The sequence below is a fragment of the Taudactylus pleione genome, unplaced genomic scaffold (genome assembly GCF_031769625.1).
Source record: "Taudactylus pleione unplaced genomic scaffold, aTauple2 ptg000173l, whole genome shotgun sequence".
NCBI lineage: Eukaryota > Metazoa > Chordata > Amphibia > Anura > Myobatrachidae > Taudactylus > Taudactylus pleione.
In genome coordinates, this window is record NW_028284575.1 from 6,307,516 (window position 1) to 6,335,411 (window position 27,896).

The 27,896-nt window shown below is 48.0% G+C and overlaps 1 protein-coding gene across 3 annotated transcripts in view; it reads right to left on the bottom strand.

Annotated features, from left to right (window-relative positions):
* LOC148521210 (aldehyde oxidase 2-like) overlaps positions 1-27,896 on the bottom strand; it is a 130,111-nt gene that overhangs the window by 79,032 nt on the left and 23,183 nt on the right. For all 3 annotated transcript variants that reach the window (XM_088475522.1, XM_088475520.1, XM_088475521.1), the window contains exons 2-5: positions 21,822-21,966; positions 19,849-19,941; positions 14,587-14,729; positions 13,291-13,384 (exon numbers count right to left, since the gene is read on the bottom strand). In XM_088475522.1, the coding sequence (XP_088331648.1) occupies positions 13,291-13,384; positions 14,587-14,729; positions 19,849-19,941; positions 21,822-21,963 (472 nt within the window). In that variant the 5' untranslated portion in view covers positions 21,964-21,966. The remainder of the gene's footprint in view (positions 1-13,290; positions 13,385-14,586; positions 14,730-19,848; positions 19,942-21,821; positions 21,967-27,896) is intronic.

Genomic DNA, 27,896 nt, shown 5'->3' on the forward strand with positions numbered 1-27,896 from the left:
AGACCCCCCCCCCATCACTCCAATTGACATATGTGCTGTGCTATAAAGTACCCACCAATGTACACAATGCTGTACAGAGAATAGAGATGATGCAGCTCAGTGGTTTAATGGTAAGGAGAAGGTCTATGCAATCTCCATGCAGACCCTCCCCCATCGCTCCGATGCATGTGGCAGAGTCTACCTCACATGCGCATATCAATGGCGCCAGCGCCATTTTCCCAGTGATTTGTTCAGTAGCGGCTAGAAGGTATATTCAATGGATTCGGGGTGTGACTCAGGGGTCCGTACACAGCACGCACACCCTGCACCCATTATACACCCGTGTGTATAACTACATTCCTCCCAACTGAATCGGTTTTAGCGGCAGAGTCCCGATTCATAGACCTCAGTAGTGTTGGGGCTTACATGAGAGTAGGTGGAATTACGTCCTTTTCTGGTCAGGCTGGGAAAACGGTGGCGTGTTTTGTTCCGATTTCATATGTCTAAATGATGGGAGGTATGTGACTATGGGGACAATGGTCCTCATTCAGGGGGGTCGCTCGAAGCGGCCGCTCGTTCTGAATGAGGGCGGCCGCTTCATTATACTAGTGCGTCCTCCTGGTCATAAGCTAAGCTGTGGGTTACCACCCACAGCTTATCTAACGACCAGGGTGATGGTCGCGATGGTCATTACCACCGTGACTTACGATGAGACCCAAAGGTTGGGTCTCGGCACTCGTAAGCCCCAGGGAGCTTCCTGCTCTGTTTGAGCAGGAAGCTCCCCACTGACATCATTGATGATGTCAGTGCGGCCGCCCACAAAACGGCAGGCGTTCGCATGGGAATGCCTCCGTTTTGAAAACCACCCCCCGCCCCACCTACAAAATGGGGCGAGCTGTCGATCAACATCGACAGCCGCCCCTTTTGTAGAGAGCTCCGCAACGGCAGATTTTCTCTGTCGCTCCGGGGCTTGCGCACGCGCAGTGCGCCCGCTGCTCGTGCGCAGGACCAACCATCGAGTCGGTTGTGAGCGCATCGGCACTCACAACCAACTCTGAATAAGGTCCAATGTATCAAGCTGGATTTTCATTAAGGATGCGATTAAATTATCACATGATAAATGTGATAATGTAGTATCAGGTCATATGTATCAAGCAGGACATGAAAGGTTTTCGTGGAAGATGATTGCGATAATTTTTCTATTTAGTGAAGATCACCTCACCTCTGTCTTGTGATTGAAAAATAGTAGACATGCGATATTTTATAACTTAACAATCAAATTTCATAAATATTTTCTTGCTCTGGTTTATCGCTCGCCTCAGATGGCGTAGATATACAGTAGCTTTCTCATAAGAAGGTGGTTTAGGAGAGGGGGATCCGAAAGCCCACCCATGTATGAGAGCCCACCCATGTATGAGAAGACCACCCATGTATTAGAGCCCACCCATGTATGAGAGCCCACCCATGTATGAGAAGACCACCCATGCATGAGAGCCCACCCATGTATTAAAAGACAACCCATGTATGAGAGCCCACCCATGTATGAGAAGATCACCCATGTATGAGAGCCCACCCATGTATGAGAGCCCACCCATGTATGAGAAGACCACCCATGTATGAGAGCCCACCCATGTATGAGAAGACCACCCATGTATGAGAGCCCATCCATGTATGAGAGCCCACCCATGTATGAGAAGCCCACCCATGTATGAGAGCCCACCCATGTATGAGAGCCCACCCATGTATGAGAAGCCCACCCATGTATGAGAAGACCTCCCATGTTCTACAGCTTTTCCTTTTCCTTGGCCTACTTGTTACCAGTGAGCAGGAACCTTCATCACAGTCCACTTCAATTGAAGCTTCAAGTATAGTGAATTATTTGACATGTGTAAGTAGAGGTGTCGGAACAGGGGGGGGGGATAGGCGCCGCGGCTGATGCAAGTGCGGAGGAGCAATGTGCGGTCAGATAAAAGACTGCACAATGCATCCTTCTTTCAGGGACAGGGCAACGGCAGCCTTTTCACGCTGTATAATATACAGCCCCTCCTTCTCCCCGGTGGTGCTGGGAAGTTGAAGGGGCTGCATATTACACAGCATGATGATGGTGATGGCTGAGGTCCCAGCTTCCTCCTGCCCCAATCGCAACGCCTCCGTCCCTAGTCCCGGTCTTCTTCTTGCCATGGTGCCGCCTCCATCTCCTCCCCATGGTACCACCTCCTCGTCCCCAGTGGGTCCGCCCCCAGGATTCCTTGAAGACTCATCACAAGGCAGGCACCACAGTTCTACCCCTGAGATCTGAAATCCTGCAAATGGAACACAGGGGCTCTCACTGGCTGCAGCAGGAGCACCATGGCAACAGAACTAGGAGAAGATAGTCTGACCCGGCAACAAGTTGATGGGGGGTGGGGGCAGTGGCATAACTAGGGTATTTGGAGCCCAGGGCAAGATGAAAAACGGAGCTCTCCCCCTACGTGTGGCGCACTCTGAAAAGTGGGCGTGGTCACATGCCACAAGGGGTGTAGCCACGAAAAATGGGGCGTGTCGACATTACACACTCCTATCTCATCACTCTGGGAACTTTCCATTCCATATGCACCTTAATGCCCGCAGTAGCAGTGCCCTTCTTGCAATGCCTACTGTAGTAGTGCCCCTTATACAATGTTCCCAGTAGCAGTGCCCCATGTAGTAGTGCCCTTTATACAGTGCCCCCAGTAGTGCCCTTTATACAGTGCCCCTTATGAAGTGCACCCTTAAACTGTTCCCCCTATGCAGTGCCCCTTATACAGTCCCCCCTATGCAGTGCCCCCAGTAGTGCCCCTTATACAGTACCACCAGGATGCAGTGCCCCCAGTAGTGGTCCCTCTTATGCGTGCCCCCAGTAGTGCCCCTTATACAGTACCCCCAGTAGTGGTCCCCTTATGTAGGCCCCCAGTAGTGCCCCTTATACAGCGCCCCCAGTAGTGCCCTTTATACAGTGCCCCTTATGAAGTGCAGACTTAAACTGTGCCCCCTATACAGTGTCCCTTATACAGTCCCAACTATGCAGTGCCCCCAGTAGTGCCCCTTATACAGTACCACCAGTATGCAGTGCCCCCAGTAGTGGTCATTCTTATGTGGGCCCCCAGTAGTGCCCCTTATACAGCACCCCCAGTAGTGGTCCCCCTTATGCAGGCCCCCAGTAGTGCCCCTTATACAGTTCCCCCCGTAGGGGTCCCCCCAATGCAGGCCCCCAGTGGTGATCCCCTCTATGCAGCGCCTCTTATACAGTGCCCCCCGTGGTGGTCCTCCCTATTCAGTGCCCCCAGTAGTGATACAGTGCCAGTAGTGCCCCTTACATAACACACACAGACATACATACACACACAAAATTAGGGATGTGCGCCGGACCATTTTTGCCGGATTTGGATTTGGTTCTAATTCGTCGTCCGGCTTTGGATTTGGATTTGCCAAACTGCGGTGACTGGATTTGGATTTGGATTTGGATTTTTTTACAAAAATTGACAAAAAAAGCTAAAATCACATAAATTGGTCTTTTTTTTCTTCCTAGAGTATTATTAACCTCAATAACATTAATTTCCAGTCAATTTAGACCATATCACAGCTTATAATATTGTTTTCAACATTATTGGCCAAAGGTTGCAGTGAGCTGACTGGTTACTAAGCGACAAAGCAGCGGCACAACGACACAGACACCACAGTATAAAGCACATCTATGACACATTGCCACACAGCAGTGGCAGAAATGAAAAGTAGTGCACCCACCCAGTGGGGTACGGCCAGCAGAGTCACAGTACTTGTTTACAAAGTGGGCTACGGCCCTAGGAGTCACAGTGCACAATCTTATTAGCATTACACCGCACATAGGGCCTGATTCACATTACACCATAAAGTAGTGTCTCTTATTTATGTTACGACACACAGTAGTGCCCCTTTTACACAATGCCCACAGTAGTGACCCTTTTACACAATGCCCACTGTAGCGGTGTCCCTTACACAATGTCCCCCAGCAGTGGTGCCCCCTATGCAGTCCCCTTAGTAGTAGGGTCCACTATGCAGTGCCCCCAGTAGAATGCCCCCCAGTAGTATGCCCCCCATTAGCAGGCCCCCCCCAGTAGTATGCCCCCCATTAGCAGGCCCCCCCAGTAGTATGCCCCCCATTAGCATGCCACCCAGTAGTATGCCCCCCCAGTAGTATGGCTCCCCCAGTAGTAGGCTGCCCCAGTAGCAGGCCCCCCCAGTAGTAGGCTGCCCCAGTAGTAGCCCCCCCTGTAGTATGGGCCCCCCTGTAGTATGGCCCCCCCTGTAGTAGGCTGCCCCAGTAGCAGCCCCCCCCAGTAGTAGTAAGCCCCCCCAGTAGTATGGCCCCCCCCAGTAGCAGGCCCCTCAGTAGTATGGCCCCCCCAGTAGTATAGCCCCGCCCAGTAGCAGACCCCCCCCAGTAGTGCAGACCCCCCCAGTAGTATAGCCCCCCCCCCAGTAGCAGGCCCCTCTGTAGTATGGCCCCCCAATAGTGCAGATCCCCCCAGTAGTATGGCCCCCCCAGTAGCAGACCCCCCCCAGTAGTATAGCCCCCCCCCAGTAGCAGGCCCCTCTGTAGTATGGCCCCCCCAGTAGTATTGCCCCCCCCAGTAGCAGACCCCCCCCCAGTAGTGCAGACCCCCCCCAGTAGTATAGCCCCCCCCAGTAGCAGGCCCCTCTGTAGTATTGCCCCCCCAGTAGTATAGCCCCCCCCAGTAGCAGACCCCCCCAGTAGTGCAGACCCCCCCCCCAGTAGCGCCCCCGGACCTTTGACAAGTAAAAAAATAAATAGATAAAACTTACCTGATTCCCCGCTCCCGCGCCGTCCGCTCTGTCACACGCTGAGGAGGGAGCCGGAAGACGGAGCTCATGTGTGAGCTCCAGCCGGCTCCCTCCGTGCAGCAGCCAATGAGAGTCTGTGTGACTCTCATTGGCTGCTGTAACAAACACACAGCTGCCGCTGGCGGCTGTGTGTCTGTGTCTGTGTAGGGCAGAGCGCTATAACTGCGCTCTTCCCTACACGCGAGGAGACCTGATGTCGGATTCTCTAGTGAGAATCCGACATCAGGCGGCCGCCGTTCGGCCCCAAACGGGGATCCGGGTCAGGCGGTGAACACCCGAACCCGGACTCGGATCCCCAATGTTCGGAGCGGTTCGGATTCCACAGAATCCGAACCGCTCATCTCTACACAAAACATTGACTTACCTGAATCCTCACTCCTGCCGTGCCCACCGCTGTCTGCTCCTCCGTCCTCCCGCTCGCTACTATGGGAGAAATGTCATGACGTCTCTCCCATCACCCACTGCAGGAGCCGGAAGGCGGAGCTCATGAGTGAGCTCCAGCCCGGCTCTGGCAGTGGGCGCAGCAGCCAATGAGAGTCTGTCTGACTCTCATTGGCTGCTGAACCACACACATTGCCGCCGGGTAGTACGAGTGTACTACCCAGCTCCGGTGGCGATATGTGTGTTACTGTGTAGTGTGGAGCCCCCCCCCCCCCCCAGGCTGCAGGTTATGCTAAATTCCTGCACTTAGTTTATAGAACAATGGCTTCTATGTAATTATGTGTTTGTAGGGAAAGGCGACAGCTTTGGCAAAGACGGAGGTTTGCACCTGCTGACAGAAGGAGTTGTGTGGACCTGAGGGGAGGGCATTACGGACTAAGGGCCTGATTCAGTACAGATCGCAACTGCGATTGCAATAGCGATTACGCGTAGAGTCTCACTGCGAAGACATGCAAATCCTGTGCGATAGTTATGCAGTTGCAGCACAACATAAGGACGCTCCCAGCTTTTCTTACACACATCCATTATAGAAAAAGAAGAAAAAAAGAAAGCTCTTTTTGTGGGGCACTCTTTTATCTCATAGTATATATTAAAATATAACTTTTATTAGATATTAAAAATTGATGGTACCTTAGGGAAAATAAAGAATGAAAAGGATGCGCCCAATAATTGGGACTTTTACTTAATATACAAACATATAACACGAACATACATGAAACATATAAATGGTCTTTTCACCAAGGAGTAACAAGATGCTTTTCAATATAATTAGAAGGTAGGGATACATTCCTGAAATGCCTTTAATTGGCACTTCAAAGTTATATAGCAATAATACAGATGTTACGTCCTCTGTACATGATTCCAAAATGATACACGGACGTGTGACATAAACCTCCAAACAACATATAAATGATTTTGTTCACTGAAAAACACGGCAAAATGTTTTGCAATATAGTCAGAGAAAAAGATATTCTCATACAGGGTACATTCCTTCCTAATGTTTATGAATTATATATCAGTGATATGTTGTATCCATGTGTGTATTACATATCTTTGGTTATTCCTGTGTACAATAATTATATTGGAATCCGACACTTTATGTAATAAAGATTATTTCAATCATGTACAGTAATCTATGCCACCCATACTTTCTACTATTCAATATAATTCGAAAATAGGATTTATCATGCAGGGTACATTCTCAAAAAATGTCATGTGGCAACGCCGCAGATGTTACATCCTCTGTACATAATTTCAAGGTGATTTACAGACATAAGACATAGACATACATATAACATATAAATAGTTTTTGTCATAGGAAAATGGCGAAAATATTTTACAAAATAAATAGAGAATATATATTCTCATGCAGAGTATTTTTCTTCCCAATATTGGTATTTTATGTATCAGTGATATGTTAAGTCCATATGTTATCACATATCTAAGGATAATCCTATATATAACAATGGGAACACTTTATCAACTGTGAAGGACTCCCACAATTTAAGTAACAGAAAGATTTTCAAGATTTGGAATGTTTATCCAGGTCATGCATAGTGTTCTATGCCACCCATGATCTCAGCTTTACCCTATATATATATATATATTTAATGCCTATCTTGGCACCTCAGAAAATGTGTCCTCTCATAGTTTGTAATGCTAGCAGAGACGATATGTCCTCTGTATACAGTTCCAAAAGTGGATAAGTAAATCCAATGGGAATAGAACTCATACAGTAAAGGTTACACCTTTAGTTATAAACCTTTATGTACTTGTATAAGTGAGCATAGAGGAATAAAGCATCTTGTGCATGTGGATTGAAGTTATAATCCACGCTCAGGTGGTATAACACAGAGAGAAACACATATGGGGATAGAACTCATATAGTAGACCTTCAGTCATGAGTCTTGTGCGTGTGTGTGAGTGAGCATGAGAAAGACATTAAAACATCTTATTTGTATACATGACAATTACATTCCATGCTCAAATAACACATCACAGATAGAGACCCATATAAACTATGAGTGTATAGGGAGTCCCCACGTGGGGAGGATACACATTACCGCATTAGCACATCAATGGGAAGGGAAGTGGAAGTCAGCGTGCGTCTGTTTAAAGTTTGTATTTGGCTCTTGGGTGCACCACCAACCATAATATCATGTGAGAAGAAACCATCTCCCATATAATTACATAGATTTTGGTTAATCTATATTGATACTGACTTACTTTTACTCTGTGCGGAGTAAAAAAACGCTTTCTTAGTACACATCCATTATACTTAGCAAGTCTGCGAAACCATCGGTAACATGGAGTACAATCACAGCCTCACGCACACTTGCACAAGCTCTGACCTTACTCAGGAATTGCTAACCCATACATGCCTACACTACCAAAAGTCGCGGGAGGCTCACGTTTTTTCAGGTAACCCCCCGCACTCCCGGCAGTGTAGGCACTTCTACCACATCCCGCCCACTTCCTAGTGAAGTGGGCACAATGGGGAGAAACTTACCTGAAATCCGCGGTCCATCGTCAAGGGGCGGGGCTTAATGACGTGATTCTATTATAATCACGTCATTTGGCCCTGCCCGCTATTAAAATATTCGCGAGAGTTTTGCCACGAGCGGGCGGCCCCTAATGATGCAAATGGTCCGGCCCCGCCCCCATCACTGCCCGACTGCTGCCTCTCCCCAGGCTTCTCCCGGGGAGGGCAGATTAAAAGTCGGCATGTATGTGCTAACCTCATCGCACGCAGTGAAAGCCCAAACTGGGTATGGCATTGCAGTGCCCAACTTATGCACGTCCCTGCAACGGTGTTCAAGCGAACTAGCACGCCTACGTTTCTCCGACCATCCCCCGTCATCTCCCCCCAAATGGTACTTCCTGTCAATCTCTTTTCGATGGGTCTGCGTGGTTACTGCGATCGCAGTCCCGATCGCAGTGGCTGGTTCGCGCACATGCACTGTGATGCATACGCAGAACGCAACTATCGGCCAATTGTGTGCGTAACCGCAGTTGCGGTCCTTGCTGAATCAGGCCCTAAATACAAAGTAGGCGCACCAGTACACTTATGCTGGGTACACACTGACAGATATATTGGGCGATCGATTGATCAGCCAATATATCTGTCTGCAGACCGCCCGTACACACACAGCGGCAGCCGCGGGAGGGGGACAGGACACGCCCCCCCCACCCACCGGGACATGCCCCCGCCCCGCACCCTGGGACCCGCTGCAGCATGAGTTTGCTCAGTGTGTATGAACGACCATCATCTGCAGATATATCGCTTAGGTGTGTACCCACCATTAGTTATGAACAGTAGAGCACAAAACAAGATTACTTAAATGAGATAAGGGCGGAGAGCCGAGAGAGGTGAATATTTCGTGAATTTCCGTGCGCAAACGACGGGAAAATGGCCGCCACGACCATTTTCCAGTCATTTTACAGCGCCGGACCCCCGCGCCAACGTGGGACTCCGGAGAGGTAAGTAATATTATGGGTGTAGGGTATGCGGTGCGGGGCTCCCCTGGGCCCAGGGACCCGTGTTTCCCGCACACCCTGCACCCATTATAGATACGCCCCTGCCAGGACCTCAGTGAGGGTAGTGAAATCTTATCAGGTTAGATATACTGATAGTAATAACAGGACACCACCTAACCAGACACTGCATAACATAAACCATCTGAGATACAAATAGGTGAGTAATACACAGAATGCAGATAACCAGCAATATGCAGTAGATTTCTACCTAAATCACATACAAGAAACCTACAACATAAGGGATGAGGCAATAGCATGACCAGAGACAATAGCAAAAGGTCAGGGCTACAAGCAAAGGAGCAAAAGCCAAAGGCAAGCCGAGGCCAGGGCACAAATTAGCAGAAATCGGCTTCTCTGAGAGAAGGGAACAATCGCCGCAGTTTCTTCCATCACCAGCAGAGAGCGCAGACACTTCCTGATTTTTCAGCTGAAGGCACCCAATGAAAACACTCCAACACAATCCGCCTCCGCAGTAATAATTAGTGCAGCTGACAAGTGAGATCCTGCAGAATAATTACACACATTCCTGGTAACTAGGGAACAGACAGCAGCTAGACACGCCATTCACTTTATAATGCACTAATGGGACCATCTAAGCCAGTGTTTCCCAAACTCATTCCCCAAAGCCCCCTAACAGTTGCTTTTAGGATATCCATGCTTTAGTACAGGTGACTTAACTAGTACCTCAGTCATTCTGATTTAACCATTTGTGCTCACAATAATGATCCAGACCCTCCAACATGACCCATGCCATCCGGTACAAATTGTCCTGCTCCTGGACTCCCTTCTTAATTGATGATTGCAGACACCTGTGTTGAAAACACCTGTCTCATCTACAAACTGGTTCAACAAAAGTGTCTGCAATCATTAATTAGGTGGGAAGTCCAGGAGCAGAGCATTGTGTACCGGGTGGAAGGGGTCATGTTGGAGGGTCAGGGCCGGATTAAGGTTTGAGGGGGCCCTGGGGCAACAACTTTGTGGGGGCCCCTATCAATATAATTGTATATATTTATATATACACATACACCACACACATATATTTATATACTAACACACACATACATACAGTCACACAGAAAAACACATATATACACCACACATGCATGTGTCACACATACTGTACATTACACACAAACATACATACACACACAAATCACACACACACACTTACCTTGCACCATCTGCACTGCATGTTGTGGATGGGGAGGGGACCTGGCAGAAAGGCACCATGTTATTAAGCTCCGCCCTCGCGGCTTTGGCCTCGATTCGCTGGTCAATCGGAAAGGGACGGAGCCAAATGACACAATTGTAATGGAAATGCATCATACTGGCTCCGCCTCCAGCCGATTGACCCGCGAATCGTGGCATTTTGCCACGAGGTGGGCGGGGCTTAATAACGGTGCCTGCTCTTGTGCAGCTGCTGCTGCTTTGAGGGGGCCCTTTAGGTGTGGGGGCCCCGGGACGACCACCCCTGTCGTCCCCCCTATAATCCGGCCCTGTGAAGGGTAGGCTGATCTAGGCGCACCTTTGCAAAACCAAGTGTGCACCCAGTGCCTTTTTGCCATGGGGCGGGATGGGAAGTCCCGGAGGTTCATATCCCGACACCGGCAGCCCGAAGGGAGAAAATCCCGACAGGGCAGCTAAGTACCTAGGTGGTTGATACATCCCGACCTGAGGGCCAAATATAATAGAGTGAGAGTTTAGAAAATGTGAGAGTTTAGCAGTAAACTCTCACACTGTTACATTGGTCGACTTGTGGGAAATGGGAAAACATCCGGATGAGAGTTTAAATCATGAGAGTTATTTGGGTCTGAAAAACATGCGAGTTTGCCTGTTCTCTGACTCTATTACATTGGCCCAGCTTAAAAAGTGTGAGAGCTTACTGTTACATTTTCTAAACTCTAACACTATTGTATTTGGCCCTTCATGCTCAATAGAACAGTGAGGGTGAACATTTTATATCTTTGGTGCTCAAATCCTGAATCTTTAAACAAAAAGTAACACATATGGAATGTTTTCGACAAGCAGAACTAGTAAAGTGTTTAAGCAGCCTTTCCTGACTGGATCAGAATAAAAGACAAAAAACTATTATGCTGGGTACACACTATACAATACCCGGGCCGACCTGTCAGATATTGGTTGTTGGCCTGGGAATTGTTTAGTATGTACCGACATAACGTGTGCTGTACATACTATGTCGGTCCAATCGGAAAGGCATCATTCACAATTCAACGTCACCTCAACTATTTGAAGTGATCGATTGAAACAAAGCAATTATTGTGTAGTGTGTAGGCTCCACATCTGGTGTTATCGGGATTGTTTCGTTCATCGTAATTTGACAAGTTGTTGGCAAATATGTCTGGTGTGTACCCAGCTTTAGTCTAAGATTGTGATTTATTAGGTGAGACAAACAACAGCGCAATGTAGGCCAGTGGCGTAACTAGCGGGTATGGCCGAGCATGGCTTGTGCCCTGGGCGCCATCGGACCGGGGGCGCAGAGGGGGGCGGGCACTGCCGGCCGCGGTCCAGGACTCTGTGGTCAGTGCTGACCGGACGGAGTTCGGTCAGCACTACACAGTAACAAACACACAGCCGGCTGTGTGTTTGTATTAACTAGCAGCCAAATGAGACAGACTCTCATTGACTCGGGCTGGAGCTCACTTATGAGCTCCATCTTCCGGCTTCCGCAAAGGGTGATGGGAGGGATGTCATGACGTCTCTTCCATAATGCAGAGCGGGCCGGCCCGGGAGGACAGAGGAGCGGTTGGCGGCCGGAGCAGGAGCTGGAGCTGGAGCGGGGATTCAGGTAAGTGTTCTTTTTCTTTTTTTTACATGATGTGTGTCTTTGTCTGCACTGCTGGGGGGGTACTACTACAGGCACTGCATCAGGGGGGACTACTACTGGGGACACTGCATCGGGGGGGCCACTACTGGGTGCGGGACCACTATTGGGGGGGGACTACTAATGGGCACACTGCATCAGGGGACCAATACTGGGGCCACTGCATAGGGGGAGACTACTACTGGTGGCACTAGATAAGGGGCACTGCATAGGGGGGACCACTACTGGGGGCACTGCATAGGGGGGATTACTACTGTGGGCACTATATAAGGGCTTACTACTGGTGGCACAATGGGCACTGCACAGGGGGGACCACTACTGGGGGCATTGAATAGAGAGAACTACTACAGGGGGTACTGTATAAGGGACACTGCATAGGGGGATCACTACTGGGGGCCTGCATAAGGGGGACCACTACAGGGGGCACTGTATAAGGGGCAATGCATTGGGGGTCTGCATGAGGGGGACCACTACTGGGGGTACCGTATAAGTGGCACTACTGGGGGCCTGCATAAGACGGACCACTACTGGGTGCACTGCATAGGGGGGCTGTATAAGGGGCACTGCATTAAGGTGCATATGAAATGGGAAGGAATGTTCCCAGAGTGACGAGAAAGCGACGTGCACACATAGGGGGGGGGAGCTCCATTTTTCAATCTTCCCTGGGCTCCAAATACCGTAGTTATGCCTCTGATGTAGGCATATGTTTGTAACAAGTATCTGTTTAATGTAAGTCAACTTTTATTGTGGATAGGACTCATGGAAAGGGTTGGCGACAAATTGAGAAAAAATGACTAATTTGGGAGTACTTGGTAATTTCCATGGATAATATGTGTGAGGGATACTTAGCACACTGTACAGAGGCTGGTGCTTAGCACACTATACAGAGGCTGGTGCTTAGCACACTGTACAGAGGTTGGTGCTTAGCACACTGTACAGAGGTTGGTGCTTAGCACACTGTACAGAGGCTGGTGCTAAGCACACTGTACAGAGGCTGGTGCTTAGCACACTGTACAGAGGCTGGTGCTTAGCACACTGTACAGAGGCTGGTGCTTAGCACACTGTACAGAGGCTGGTGCTAAGCACACTGTACAGAGGCTGGTGCTTAGCACACTGTACAGAGGCTGGTGCTTAGCACACTGTACAGAGGCTGGTGCTTAGCACACTGTACAGAGGCTGGTGCTTAGCACACTGTACAGAGGCTGGTGCTTAGCACACTGTACAGAGGCTTGTGCTTAGCACACTGTACAGAGGCTGGTGCTTAGCACACTGTACAGAGGCTGGTGCTTAGCACACTGTACGGAGGCTGGTGCTTAGCACACTGTACAGAGGCTGGTGCTTAGCACACTGTACGGAGGCTGGTGCTTAGCACACTGTACGGAGGCTGGTGCTTAGCACACTGTACAGAGGCTGGTGCTTAGCACACTGTACGGAGGCTGGTGCTTAGCACACTGTACGGAGGCTGGTGCTTAGCACACTGTATGGAGGCTGGTGCTTAGCACACTGTACGGAGGCTGGTGCTTAGCACACTGTACAGAGGCTGGTGCTTAGCACACTGTACAGAGGCTTGTGCACATTCGGTCAGAGCTGTGACAAATAGTGACAGGAGATGTTTTTCCCTCAGTTCTTACCTTTCGATGCCAGATTAAAGGTGCAGTTTCCAACAGCCAGAATAGGGTTTAGTTCCCAGGTACAGCTGCCACTTAAAATGTTCCCTCCAAGAGACTAGGAAAAAGGAAAATATATTGCTGAGCATCACTGGTAATTGCACATGCAAGATACATGCTACTTTAAACCTAAAGGCACACATCCACTGGACGATTAAATTGAGTGACTGAACGATAACGATATCGTTATCGTTCAATAATCATTTGAAAATCGTTTACAAATCGTTTTTAAAAAAAAGTCGTAAACAACCAGCGATGAGCACTGCCGTTGGTCGTTTAGATATCTATCATCGTACAAATATGTTGTACAACCTGACGATAATGTCAGGTTCAGCATGTTTGCAGATGATTGATGAGCCTGCACTGAACGACTGCTCGTTCAGTGCAGGCTCATCACAGACTGACAAACGACGGCACGATTACAATGTCATAATCGTGCAGTCGTTTTGAGGTCTGTTAGTGAATGTGCGCCTTTACTGTCTAGAAGATGGAATTGGTATGAAATACCGCCGGCCGCATGGCCGGCGGCTCGATTCCCGGCAGCGGCAGGCCGACATCAGCAGAGTTCCGAGCAGCAGAAGCCCGACAGCGCTGGAAATCCCGATCGTGGATAGGTAAGTATCTACTAACCTAACCTAACCCCCCTAACCCTAACCCTCCTTAGGGGTGCCTAACCCTAACTTCCCCCCCAAGTGCCTAACCCTAATCCCCCCTCTAAGTGCCTAACCCTAACCACCCCCTTCCCCGCTGCCTAAACCTAAGTCCCCCGGGGGGGTGCCTATCCCTAAGTCCCCCCCGGAGGTGCCTAACCCTAAGTCCCCCCCGGGGGTGCCTAACCCTAACCCTCCGTCACCCTAGCCTAACCCTAACCCTCCCGGGGGGGTGCCTAACCCTAAGTCCCCCCCGGGAGCCCTAAACTTAACCCTCTCCCCCTGCAGCTGTCCGCTCGCGGTGCCCGGCATCACTACAATCGTGATGCCGGGCGCCAGTCTCCCGGCGTCGGGGAAATGCCGGGCGTCTACATCTAGACGCCCGGCATTTCACCCTTGCCGGGATATGACAGTCGGGAAGCCGGCTGCCGGTATTTAGGCAGTCGGCTTCCCGATTGCATACCCTAGAAGATACATCCAAAAATGCATCCCCCATCATTATCAACTCAAAAGTGTACCCAGGGCCTATGAAACACTCCCAGACTCGCTTTGCAAGCAATAAGTGCACCTCACAGACTGCTCTACCAGTGCTCCATAGTACATAACTTACTGATTCACTTCTTATGTGCTTCGCTGCCAAATGCTGGAGAATTACACGGAAAATCTTGTTTTTCTCCTCCGGCAGCTGAGACACGGCCTCGGAGAGAATGGATCGTACCATCGCAATGCTGCACGCCGCTCCAATAGTGATACCTGAATCAAACAAATGACATTTATATGTACTGTGCGCTAAGGTGATGGTACCCAGATCTCCCCGTTTTCTCCAGAAAGTCACTGATGCACCCACATTATAAGAATAGAGTGGAGATGTATGAACAAGCCTTTCAGAGAGAAAAAAAGAAGTTGCCCATAGTAACCAATCATCTCCTAGCTGTCATTTATCTAGCGCAGTCTATGAAATCACAGCAAGAAACGGATTGGTCGCTTTGAGCAAGTGTGGATAGACCTCAAAGGAAATATGTATAGCACTTTATAGCCTAAACGAACTTCAGCTCGCATGGGTGACCAAGTTTTTCATTTCAAAATGATATGAACTTAAGGGGTTTATTCATGAAGCAGAGAAGATCCATGTTTAGCTGAAATCAGGCCTCTTCTCTCTTTTTTACAATACACTCCCCATCGCCTGATGAGTGGTCTCTCCTAACAGTGCAGGGTAAATCATCAACCATAATCATAATGAAATAATGACACAGAGACTTGTATAAGGGGAAAGGAAGGTCAGCTTTATTTAATTTTAAACTAATTAAACTATTTAATGTATAACTGAACTAACTAATAGAATAAGAAAGAAAGACAGACAGAGTATGGTGGTGCTGAGAGAACGGCCCCACAATGCAAGATCACCAACTGCATACTCACATCCATCTTCTAAATGGGAGGCGAGCAGCCAGCCCATTACCACGCCCAAGGTATCCACCTCCCACCCCAATGACACGACGTGAGGCCCACCTGGTTAGGTGGTTGGCGCTGACCCCAGTAGGGTAAAATCAGCCTAAGCCACGTATTGGAAGGGAGAGCACCTCAAGCTCCAAAGACAGATGGCGACTGCTACCGTTCTTTCCCGCCACAAGAAAAGCTGACACCAAACAACTCAATGAATAAGGGAGGGAGGGCGGGAAACAGCCAACCAGAGACATTTCTATAAAATGGCTGCCAAGCAGCAACTCTGAAATACCACTGACCCACCCTCTGCCAATCCTATAGGCTAACCAAACCTAACCCAACCCCACAACACTACCTCACTAAACAACTAGCCCCTTCTTGTCTAGAGGCCGACACCCACAGGCTCAGGTGTTTACTTTAACTCCTTGCATATGAAATGCACTCCGTCCTAATTCATGGAGCAAGTTACCATGGAGAAGTATATTACTTATCCAGCGGCACCCCCTGCTCCATGCCTGCATGGCATCATCATACTTTTGTATTGTGAGTGTGATTAATAGAAGCTGAGCTTTCCGTTCCTCTGCTGCGTACAGATTCGCCTCCTGAGGATGGCGTAATCTGTACCGCAAGCCGAAACTGCATACTTCCCTGCTGTCTACCCGGCACTGGCTCCGCCCCCTTTTCCCAGAGTCCTTTGCAGCAGGTCTGACCTGACCTGCTGCTCTCACACGCCGGCACATGTGCCATGAGAATAAGGACACATCGGGCACCTGATATGTCTGTCTTCTCACTGCGTCAAGGGATCGCGACGGGGCTGGATAGCGCATGAAGATGTCGGAGAGGTAAACCACTTCATGTTCTACATGAGTAGACCCCTTAGGATGATTGATTGCTGGGACACGTGAGTCATGCTACTGTAAGTTATTCATAGTTGAACTATAGGCAGATAAAATAAAGGTTATTGTAGGCAATTTCAGGACATTTCATTAAGTGAAAAGGCTGTAATGACCCTCAGATCCAGCTTGGCTTTGCAGTATGTGATTTTGAGATAGGAAAGTGTTTTCATGTACTGGCTGTAGAAGTATTTTAGCAATAATTTTACTGCAAGTGCGGAGATTTAATTGTACAATAAAGCTCCACAATCTGTCAAATTAGGGTTAGGGAAGGACTGGAAAGACTTTGGGACATCCAGGCCAAGGGAAGGGGGGGGAGGCAAGCATTGTAACTGCACCCAATAATGCCAATATATAGTAATTGTGTAATTAATATCAATTTCAAATTACTGGAAGCCCCGGATCCCCTTGCTGTGATGGGCAAGGGAGCAGATTACAAAGCCTACTGAGACAGTTGCAGCAGGCTAGGTGGCACTTGTTTGGAACCTGTTCATGCCCTGGAGGTTGGTACTCACTCCAGCAGCGCTGACAAGTTACACCGATCTGGAGGTCGAGGAAGGGTTAGGAGAGAACTGTGGAGCTGAGACCTACAACAAGTTGGAGACAGACGCTCTTTCCCCTGAGGGCTGGAATCCACCACTCAGGAGCGTTATAACAGTATTATGTTGCTTTACCAGAGCTGATAATTAAAGCTACCTGTAATTGATGTTTTGAACTTGCAATTATCTGGTAGAGACTCAAGTTTATTATTAAGTAAGAATTGATAGATGTTTAATGGGTGTTTTGTGGTGAGTCGGATGGGGGATAATTGTCATGCAATGTCTCTTTCTTTGATCAAATGCATCATTTAAATTATTACAGAGACATAGGACTGCATCTCTATGCATTGCCGCAGCCGATGGTCTTCCTACTGAGATGCCTGCCGGCTGCTGCGCCAATCCGTCGCTGTGCGTATTTGGACCCACCAGCGGTCGCACCATAGGAACATTGCACCAGCCCTACATAAGCGCAGATTCTCCATCTTAACTGCATCTTTAGCAGTCGCTGACCGTGACACGCCGGCGACCTGCCTGCGTCTGGCTAGCCAACCCCTATTCCCACCCAGAAACGCCCACCGAAATTCCGTCTCTCTGCATGAAATTCTGTGAATGTCTGCATTGCGTGCAGTTAGGGTAGCGTGCGGATCATTTGAAGATTAAAGGGCACCCAATGCGACCCTTATAGTGTATCTGGTTGTCCTTTTATGGAATGTGGCGTATCTGAGGCATCCCGAGCATGGAAATAACAGTTCAGACCAATCTGCCCATTTGGCCAGTAATTACGTAGTCTGCAATCTCCAATGCAGCGAGAGCAGACGTAGGTATGGCTGGCGCTGCTCGGTGTGTGGTTACTGACCTATATATTCGGAATCGGTATAATTTACCGCCGGACCCATGCCCGGCGGTTGGAATCCCGACAGCGGCATCCCGGCAAAGGAGGAAATCCCGATCGTCCGAGGTATAGTCTAACCTAATGCTACCCCGTAACCCTAACCTTCTCCCCAAGTGCCTAACCCTAATCCCCCCTCTAAGTTCCTAAATCTAACCCCCCCTCCCCGCCACCTAAACCTAAGTCCCCCGGGGGAGTGCCTAACGCTAACCCCCCCTTCCCCTAGCCTAAACCTAACCTCCTGGCTGGGTGCCTAACTCTAAATCCCCCCCCGCCGGAAACCCTAAACCTAACCCTCCCCCCCTGTGGCTATCGGCGACCGGCGTCCCTTCGATCGGGATGACGGGCGCCGGTCTCCCGGCGTCGGTAAAATGACAGGCGTCTAGATTTAGACGCCTGTAATTTAACCCTCGCCGGGATTAAGCAGTCGGGAAGCCGGCTGTCGGGATTAGGTCCACCAGCTTTCCGACTGCATACCATATATTCAATATGGTGAGCTCGAGCTGACAAGAGGGGAACATAAGGTAACCATCCATGATGGGTTACCTTATATAAAAAGTTGTTTCTGCAACATGACATGAAATCACTTTATGAAGGTGCAGTCTATATGCACTATACATACAGAACCACACACAGGTAAAGCTGTCCAGTAACTGCTTTGGGTCTTTTTTTTTACCTTTGGGAAAAGTATATTTACATACCGTACATACTGCACTGTAACATTTTTCTCAACGTCATCTCCATACGCAGCCTGAAGGCGTCATAAAGCCGGTGACAGGTGCAACTGTACAAGGACCCAGTGATTATAAAGATCTCACAGTGTCTATGCGGGTACTGTAAGAAAGACCGGGGCTGGAATGAAGGCATCTTGTAAAAAATGCCGTCCTGCTTCGCTGGGGGCCTACGCTGAGGGGGCAGCCTGTACCCTGCGCAACAAGGAACATTTCAAGGACACAAAACTGTCACATTCAACTTTCTTCCTCTACTGTTTTTATGCTGGACAATATTATCTAGCCAGCACTTGTAGCATAACTTCTGACTGTGCAAGAAAACAAAAACATTCAAGATCCATAGGATGCAGGTCAGTGGTCTTATAACTTAAAAAAATCAATAGTAATATCATAACTCCCAACATCTGCAAGGTTCAAAATGGGACACAGGTGCCCATGTTATAGTCAGTGTCAAACTCAGGATTTCCAAAAGCTTGATTATAGGGTGAGTGTGGCCAGTCTACGAAGTGGGCAGAATTAGTAATTATCCAGCTTTAATATGCGTCATACAAAGTGTATTGTGTGTCATAATTGCACCATATACAGGACCAGCGATCACAGTAAGCCATTAGATGTGGCAGTAGGGCCATCCTGCCTGAGATCAATGTTTGTATTTTAGATATGGGCACAATTCTAGAGCATGAGAGCAAGTCCGGGAGCCTGGATGAGCATGAGCAGCAGAAGAACCTAGCACTGCCCTGGACATATATGTACGTATTGGGTTCTATAGCAGCACATCCCTAACAGTGCATGTTTTCCAGATCTCCTAGTTGGGGCACAGGTTATTTATTACTGGCTAATACATGTTAAAAAGATCCACAGGTGGTGCTAGTTATTTCATTTGTGATATTGAGAAGAACATGCAGCACTAGTAAAATTATATTATATTACTATTTCTATTGTGGTCATGATGTGGGTTGGAGAGGGGGGTTTCCAGGCAGCTAGAAACCCCCCCTGCGTTTGCCAATGCTAGTGGGGGTGTTGGAAGTGCTAGGCCCTAGAACCTTCTCTGTACTCAAGTCTAGTAAAGAAATCTGGCTACACTGCCATGACACTTCCAGGATACGGATCTTTTCTGAGCGTTAGCAAGGTAGTCGACCAGTTGGCACCAGAAACACCCGATTTCACGGACGGAGAGATTCAGACAAGCATGGGGGAACTGGCTTCTCTCATATCCTCCATCGATGCGATGCGAAGTGTTCGCAGCCACACCTGTGATCTCAGGATCAGGAACCGTATGTCAAACATTTTCCGCAAATCAGGCCAACCGAAAACTGAACAGTTGGGGGTTTTTGTCTATTATAAGTGAGTCTTCTGTTACAGACAGGGGTCTCTTACCTTTCTCAGCATAATTCACGATGCTCAGCTCCGGGACTCTGGCAGGGGATATGATAACTGGGTAATATGACCCTGTCAGGGCAACCTGGGGTCCTGTAACAAGAGGAAAAAACTTTTTGAAGAAACTGACATGATTTCACAAAAAGATACTGTGATACTGGGCAACTGTGTAAACAGGTAATTAAACCTTGTACTATACATAAGATATAACAAGCAAGGTATATAACCTAGACATGTGCAAGGACCACCGTGTTTTGGATTTGGTTCTAATTCATCATCATGTTCTTTGGTTTTGGCAAAACCACCCTCAGGTGGTTCGTATTCGGTTTTGTATTCCTTAAAAATGTATGAAAATCAATAAAAAATCGTTAAAACAGCTATTTTGGACCATTTACATGAAATTCAATTCCAAGTTCAGCTTTCAAATCTGAGATACGGACTGACTGGAGAACCGAACTGAGACTCAGGGCCTGATTCAGACCCGCGAGCGAGCGCTGAGCGGGTCGATGTTGCCCAAGTGCGCATGCGCGAGACCCAGATAGCGACGAGGAAGCCTTCGCTCTGGGTCTTGCACCAAAGGGGGCGTGCTGTCGATGGTGAGTGACAGCACGCCCCCTTTGGTGGGCGTACCGGGGGCGTGGCTGCCCAGACAGAGGCGTTCCCATGGGAACGCCTACCGTCTGGGTCCGGCCCCACTGACATCACTAGTGATGTCAGTGGGAGTGTTTTTGGCTCTGATAGAGCCAAAAGCACTCCGGGTTTGTGGTCAACGAGACCCTACCGCAAGGGTCTCGTCGCAAGCCCGATGGTCGCGATGGTCTTGACCATCGCGACCATCTTTTTGGCCGCTCGCATAAGCTGTGGGTGGTCACCCACAGCTATGCGAGCGGCCAGGAGGCCGCTCCAATTTTAGGTAGGACGGCCCTGATTCAGAGCGAGCGCTCTTGTCAGAGCGTCTGGCTCTGAATCAGGCCCTCAGTTCGACTCGGAACCCCAAACTCATTCCGAATTAGGACTCGATTCGACTCGGAACCCCTACGTTCGGGTGCCCCTCTACTGAGAACATAGTCTAATGAGAAAGCTAAGAGTGTGGGTAGAGACAGTCTGGGCCAATGACAATGGAGTAGTGGATAGAATTGGAGTGTGGAGTGAGATGGTGGTGGTGGGGGGTAGCTGTGGGATTTGTAGGTAAAAGTGAGGAAATTTTATTGGAATCTGTAGGGAATGGGGGGGGGGTATATAAGAGAAGGTTGAGGAATAAACACTCGCCATGTCATTGTGGTCAGGGTAAGATGGGTGAGAGAGAGGTGAGACAGGAGGAGGTTGCAGTAGCCAAGGTGGGAGATAATGATAAAGTGGGTGAGAATTTTGGTACTATCTAGGATAGAAAGTAAGGTGAATCTGCAGATTCGGAGTGATGGTGGTGGGTGATGGTGGTGTGTCAAGAATCTAAACCCCCATAAAACGTACACAGGGAAATACCAAATATAACGTATATGCCATTGTGAAATACAGTACATTTGACAAATACCAGCCATTGTCAGAACTCGGAATATCTCAGAGAGCCCTTTATGATATTCTGCTGTGTTTCAACAAAATAATTATAACTACTAGAAAAACGAGCACAAAAAAAACGGGGGAAGACAATCATTATTATGTATCTGTATAAACTGTAATTCATGGCATCAATGCACCAGCACCCTGCTCAAGTCTCCTTTGAAACTTGGACCTAGTGATATTCTTGTTATCACCCATTGCTAATTTTAAATGGTGCTTCAACCAATCAGCTCCTAACTGTCTATTTGCAAACACATGACAGTTAGGAGCTGATTGGTTGGAGCACCATTTAGGATTAGTAACGAGTGATAACAAGAATATCACTCGTTGATAAATCTGGGCCTAATTTTAATTATTTTTTCAAAACTGCGTTTATGATGGTTTATTTGTAATGACGCCAACACTGCACAGCTTACCGATAAAGGTATTCCCCACCACCAGCGGAGCCAGTGGGTAGCAGGATCTCAGCTGGAGGAGCTCGGTGAGACACGATGGCGTAACCCAGGTACTCTTGTCGCCCTGCAGGACCAGCATCCTCCGCTTCTGATCATCCGCCATTATCTGCGCAGAGACGAAAAGGGTCATTCAGAACTTTACAAACGTACAAGGCAATGCCCTAATTACTGGTAGTATTAGATTGCCAATCACTAATACGTTTCTGATGATACATCACAATCAATCTCACATGGCTTTTGTAGGCCTCAAGGCTGAAATCATCATGAATAAAACAGAGATATATATATATATATATATATATATATATATATATATATATATATATATATATATAATATATATACACACACAGTCAGGTGCATAAATATTGGAACATTGACAGAATTTTAATATTTTGGCCTCTATTCACCACCACAATGGCTTTGAAATGAAACAAACAAAATGTGCTTTAACTGCAGACTTTCAGATTTAATTTGAGGGTAATTACATCCAAATCAGGTGAACGGTGTAGGAATTACAACGGTTTCTATATGTGCCTCCCACTTTTTAAGGGGCCAAAAATAATGGGACTATCAACTCAAAAGCTATTTCATGGACAGGTGTGGGCTATTCCCTCGTTATTTCATTATCAATTAAGCAGGTAAAAGGTCTGGAGTTGATTCTAGGTGTGACATTTGCATTTGGAATCAGTTGCTGTCGACTCTCAATATGAGATCCAAAGAGCTGTCACTATCAGTGAAGCAAGCCATCATTAGGCTGAAAAATCAAAACAAACCCATCAGAGAGATAGCAAAAACATTAGGTGTGGCCAAATCAACTGTTTGGATCATTCTTAAAAAGAAAGAATGCATCGGAGAGCTCAGCAACACCAAAAGACCCGGAAGACCACGGAAAACAGCTGTGGTGGATGACAGAAGAATTATTTCCCTGGTGAAGAAAAACCCCTTCACAACAGTTGGCCAAATCAAGAACACTCTCCAGGAGGTAGATGCACATGTGTCAAAGTCAACAATCAAGAGAAGACTTCACAAGAGTGAATATAGAGGGTTCACCACAAGATGTAAACCATTGGTGAGCCTCAAAAACAGGAAGACCAGATTAGAGTTTGCCAAACAACATCTAAAAAAGCCATTCTGGAACAACATCCTATGGACAGATGAGACAAAGATCAACTTATACCAGAGTGATGGGAAGAGAAGCGTATGGAGAAGGAAAGGAACTGCTCATGATTCAAAACATACCACCTCATCAGTGAAGCATGGTGGTGGTAGTGTCATGGCATGGGCATGTATGGCTGCCAATGGAACTGGTTTTGTATTTATTGATGATGTGACTGCTGACAAAAGCAGCAGAATGAATTCTGAACTGTTTCGGGCAATAATATATGCTCATATTCAGTCAAATGCTTCAGAACTCATTGGACGGCGCTTCACAGTGCAGATGGACAATGACCCGAAGCATACTGCAAAAGCAACCAAATAGTTTTTTAAGGCTAAAAAGTGGAATGTTATGCAATGGCCAAGTCAATCCCCTGACCTGAATCCGATTGAGCATGCATTTCACTTGATGAAGACAAAACTGAAGGGAAAATGCCCCAAGAACAAGCAGGAACTGAAGACATTTGCAGTAGAGGCCTGGCAGAGCATCTCCAGGGATGAAACCCAGCGTCTGGTGATGTCTATGCGTTCCAGACTTCAGGCTGTAATTGCCTGCAAAGGATTTGCAACAAAGTATTAAAAAGTGAAAGTTAGATTTAGGATTGTTTAGTTTGTCCCATTACTTTTGGCCCCTTAAAAAGTGGGAGGCACATATAGAGACCGTTGTAATTCCTACACCGTTCACCTGATTTGGATGTAATTACCCTCAAATTAAATCTGAAAGTCTGCAGTTAAAGCACATCTTGTTTGTTTCATTTCAAAGCCATTGTGGTGGTGAATAGAGGCCAAAATATGAAAATTCTGTCAACGTCCCAATATTTATGCACCTGACTGTATATAGATAGATAGATAGATAGATAGATAGATAGATAGATAGATAGATAGATAAAAATATCATGGGCCTAATATGCAACCGCCCATACTTGCATCTCTTGCCAGAGTCACGCCTGCGACTTTATACTAATGGCCTAACAAAGTCCTTCCCAGGTGGCGGGCCGCACCGCCGAGGGGTGACACCAAGGTGCTGGCTCCCCCTCAGTGACAGGAGCCGGGTGCTGCACTGTACCATTAAGTGCGGCACTCTGCTCCTGTCATAGTGAGGGAGCTGGCACTCCACAGCTCCGGCTGGGCTGGGGTTTGGGCCATGAGGCCATGCCCCATCGGTGAGGCGCCAACCATACCCACGAGGCCACGCCTCCTACATGTGAGGCCACGCCTCCTTTCCAGCACCGTGCACATGGCATCCCTCCCCGCACCGGGTAGGGACGCCACTGCCAGGTGGACATCCAAATGTGCGAGGACTGAGACGTGCACTGTCAGCATCCACAGATGTTCAAAGAGCACTTGGTGCACCAGTAGATGCTGCCATTGTTCGCACCATCCCTATGGCAGGTTATCCATCTAAATATGGCCGCCTAGGTGAACAATTCTGCATCTGTACACAACGCCCAGTACATTTTCTAAACATTTCCGAGACTGTATGGCCCCCATATGTCTTAATCATAACTGCAACCCCCTGTGCACCGACCCTGGACTTAGACGCGTACGCAGAAGAAGAAAAAAACCTTCTACAGCGTCCGACATCGGCAGCGCGTCCCACTTAGAATCAGGGGCCGTAGGTTGACGAGCTGTTTCCCAAGGCTCAGAATGAAGTCCTGTGTCCCTCCTGGAGAGGGTCATGTTGGGAAGTATGGCCAGTGCGTCCGACTCAGAATCAGGGGCCGTAGGTTGAGGAGCTGTTTCCCAAGGCTCAGAATGTAACCAGAAGAGCGTTGTGCTCCTGTAACATTATATTATAATGAAAGCTCTATAAGATGGACAAATATGTATTCCACTTATATAGTATAATTCATTTGAGGAGAGATGTATCAAGCCTTGGGGGTAAATTTACTAAGATGGGAGTTCTATTAAGAAGTGATGTTGCCCATAGCAACCAATCAGATTCCACTTCTCATTTATCTAGCACCTTCTAGAAGATAATACCTGGAATCTGAATCTGTTAAGATGGGCGCTGTGCGAATCCGTGGATGTATTGATCAGAAATTGGGCCTGATTCAGAGACGGACGCAATGCCGATATTTTTGCAGAGTGAGCGATTGTTTGCTATTGCGCATGTGGATACGCCGTACTGCACACACGCAACGATTGCAGTGTGATTGCTCTCATACACAGGAGCCACTCGCAAGGTGAGTGACAGGAAGTCAGCGTTTGGGGATGTGACGGAGGGGGTGCTTAGAGAAACGCAGGCGTCTCTGACCGTTTAAACGCGGTTTCATGGGCGTGCATAAATTAGCCATTGCGTTCTCCACCGCAGCATGAGAGCCCTCAGCGTGTCAGGAGAGCTGCCGTGTGCGCGGCTGGTCAGGACTTGCCTTACATGCTGAGTGACTGCCCGATGTGCGTCGATGGTACCGATGTTTTGGCTGTTCCACGTCGTCGTACGTATATGAGAAGGCAGCAGTGGGCGTCTCTATGCTGGGCTTGTGCTATGGAAAGCATCAGCGCATTTTAGCCACTGCGATCCGTGAGAGAATGCACTTGTGATTGCATTAGCGTAAATCTCGGAATAAGTCCCTTTGTCCGCACCTTGCAACATTACAGCAACCCTATGTTTGCTCAGAATGTCCGTCAGCACATGGCCGCTGGTGCCAGTGGAACTACCAACACGCCCGCTGTCGCTAGCATCTCCCAGTCACCAACCAGGGACGCTTAGCGAATTTGCATGGATCTCCAAACAATTCCAATATGCGCCCCCGGCAGTAACCATCGGGACCCATGATGAGTAGTATTAAATGCGCCCCAATCTCTTAATTATATACAGATCTGGATCAGGTCCTGTATCTTTAAGAGAAGTTAAGTGTTGAAAAGTAGGTCAGGACTTGGTACACTGTCATTATGTGGCAATAATGACACACACATAAACCTGACACTGTAACACTGCAGAGACACAGGAGTCAAACTCCCCTGTGGGCAGCAGCGATCGTGTGACCTGTGTCTGCTGCCAAGTTCATTCATTTGAAGTAAAAAGAAACTTATAGTGACATGAAGTTGTTTTTCATATGTTTTGGTTACGTTTAATCCATTACACAAATGATTATTATTAATGACACAGCCCAGCAGTAGCAATGCAAGTCTGTGATGTTTTGCATTTATTTTTTTATTGATAATATTATTAAGGTTATATTGATGCACAGTCACTATATTATGTAGCGCTGTACTGAACGCCGAGGTGATCACGTGATAGGGGAATAACAAATGTAGCTGCTAGCGAGGAAAGTGAGTGTAAAGGTGCATTCCCTTGAAAAAACGAACAATTTTGTATAATGAAATGAACGATTTTGTCAACAATTTCATCAACGATGAACGATAAACGATATCGTTCGCATGCATGCAGTGAATGGCCATCGTTCATTCTTCATCGTTGGTTCTGTAAAGTATGAACGATTTCACTAATGAAATCGTCATGTAGGACAGTTAGAATGGGCGATGAACGATAATTACCAACTACAAACGGGAGCGAGCATTCGTAGTTATCGTTCATCGTTTTGGGGCAGAAATTGGACGATTTTTGGAACGACTGAACAATAATGATATCGTTAACGACAAATTGTTAAAAAAATCGTCCCGTGTGTACGCACCTTAAAGCTGGGCTGGGGGGACCCGTGTGTAGTGGGTTCCTCTTACCATGCAGCGGTGGACGCCCGCCATATCTGGTCCCGGTGCCAGAGTCTTTGCTAGCTCCTGTGCCGAGAGATCGTAACAAATATATCACCGAAAACATGGTGCCACCGAAGAGAGCCAATGTGGTCAGTCCTGGGTGCACCCTTAATAGATATGGGACTGGGACACTTCAAAGCTGGGTACACACCATGCGATGGTGCGACCCAGCGATGATCCAATGCAATGTAACTATACATTCAAGGCGCTGTACACACTGAATGATCTGGTGTACGATGGCGCGATGTAACAGTATTGCGTCGTTCATTGCATTGTCCCATCTGCTGGGCAGAATGACCAACGTGAACGATGGATCGGACGGACGTACACACTATATGATGTTTACGATACATTGTTCCGATCCGCGACAATACATCGTAAAAGTAGTGTGTACCCAGCTTTAGTTGAAGATATACAGGAAAATGGATCAATCTTTAGAGAGAGATAAAGTGGAGAGATAAAGTACCATCCAAACAGCTCCTGTTATTTTTCAAGCACTCCCTGTAACATGACAGAAGCTGATTGGTTGCAACTTGGTTGCACAAAGCCGCTGGGGAGGCAGTGAGCAGGTGGCGGAGGGATCCCCTCGGTTCTTCACGTCCCCCTGAAACTCCTTCCTATTGGAAGGTGCAGGGCTACGAGAACAAGCGCCATCTGAAGATGGCGCTTGTTCTCACAGACAGACTTCGAAAACTTCAATTTTCAGAGTTTGCTGAATATCAGGTGGTCCTATCGGAGCCTTGATGATGAATGGCTCATTACCGCATTAGTAACGGGCCATTAATACCTCTTTTCCACCAAAAACCCAGGTCCGACCTGGGTTTTTGGACATGGTTCCAACCCTGGTCAGACCCAGGTCAGACCCATTTACACTGCACCTTTCATCTGGGTTACTCCCAGGTCAGCCCTGTTCACACTGAACTCAGGTCTGCCCTGCTAAACCTGTGACATCATTAAAAGTGGGAGGTGACTGCTCCACAGCCACCAATCAGCTCATTTTAGGCATGACCCAGGTCAGATAACCCGGGTTGCACCGTTTACACTGCACCATTACCCGGGTCCATCCTGGGTCCAACCCTGGTAGCTACCTGGGTTGGATTGCAGGGTCACTTGACCCAGGTTATTTTTCAGGGACCCTTTTACACTGAGCTGCGACCCGGG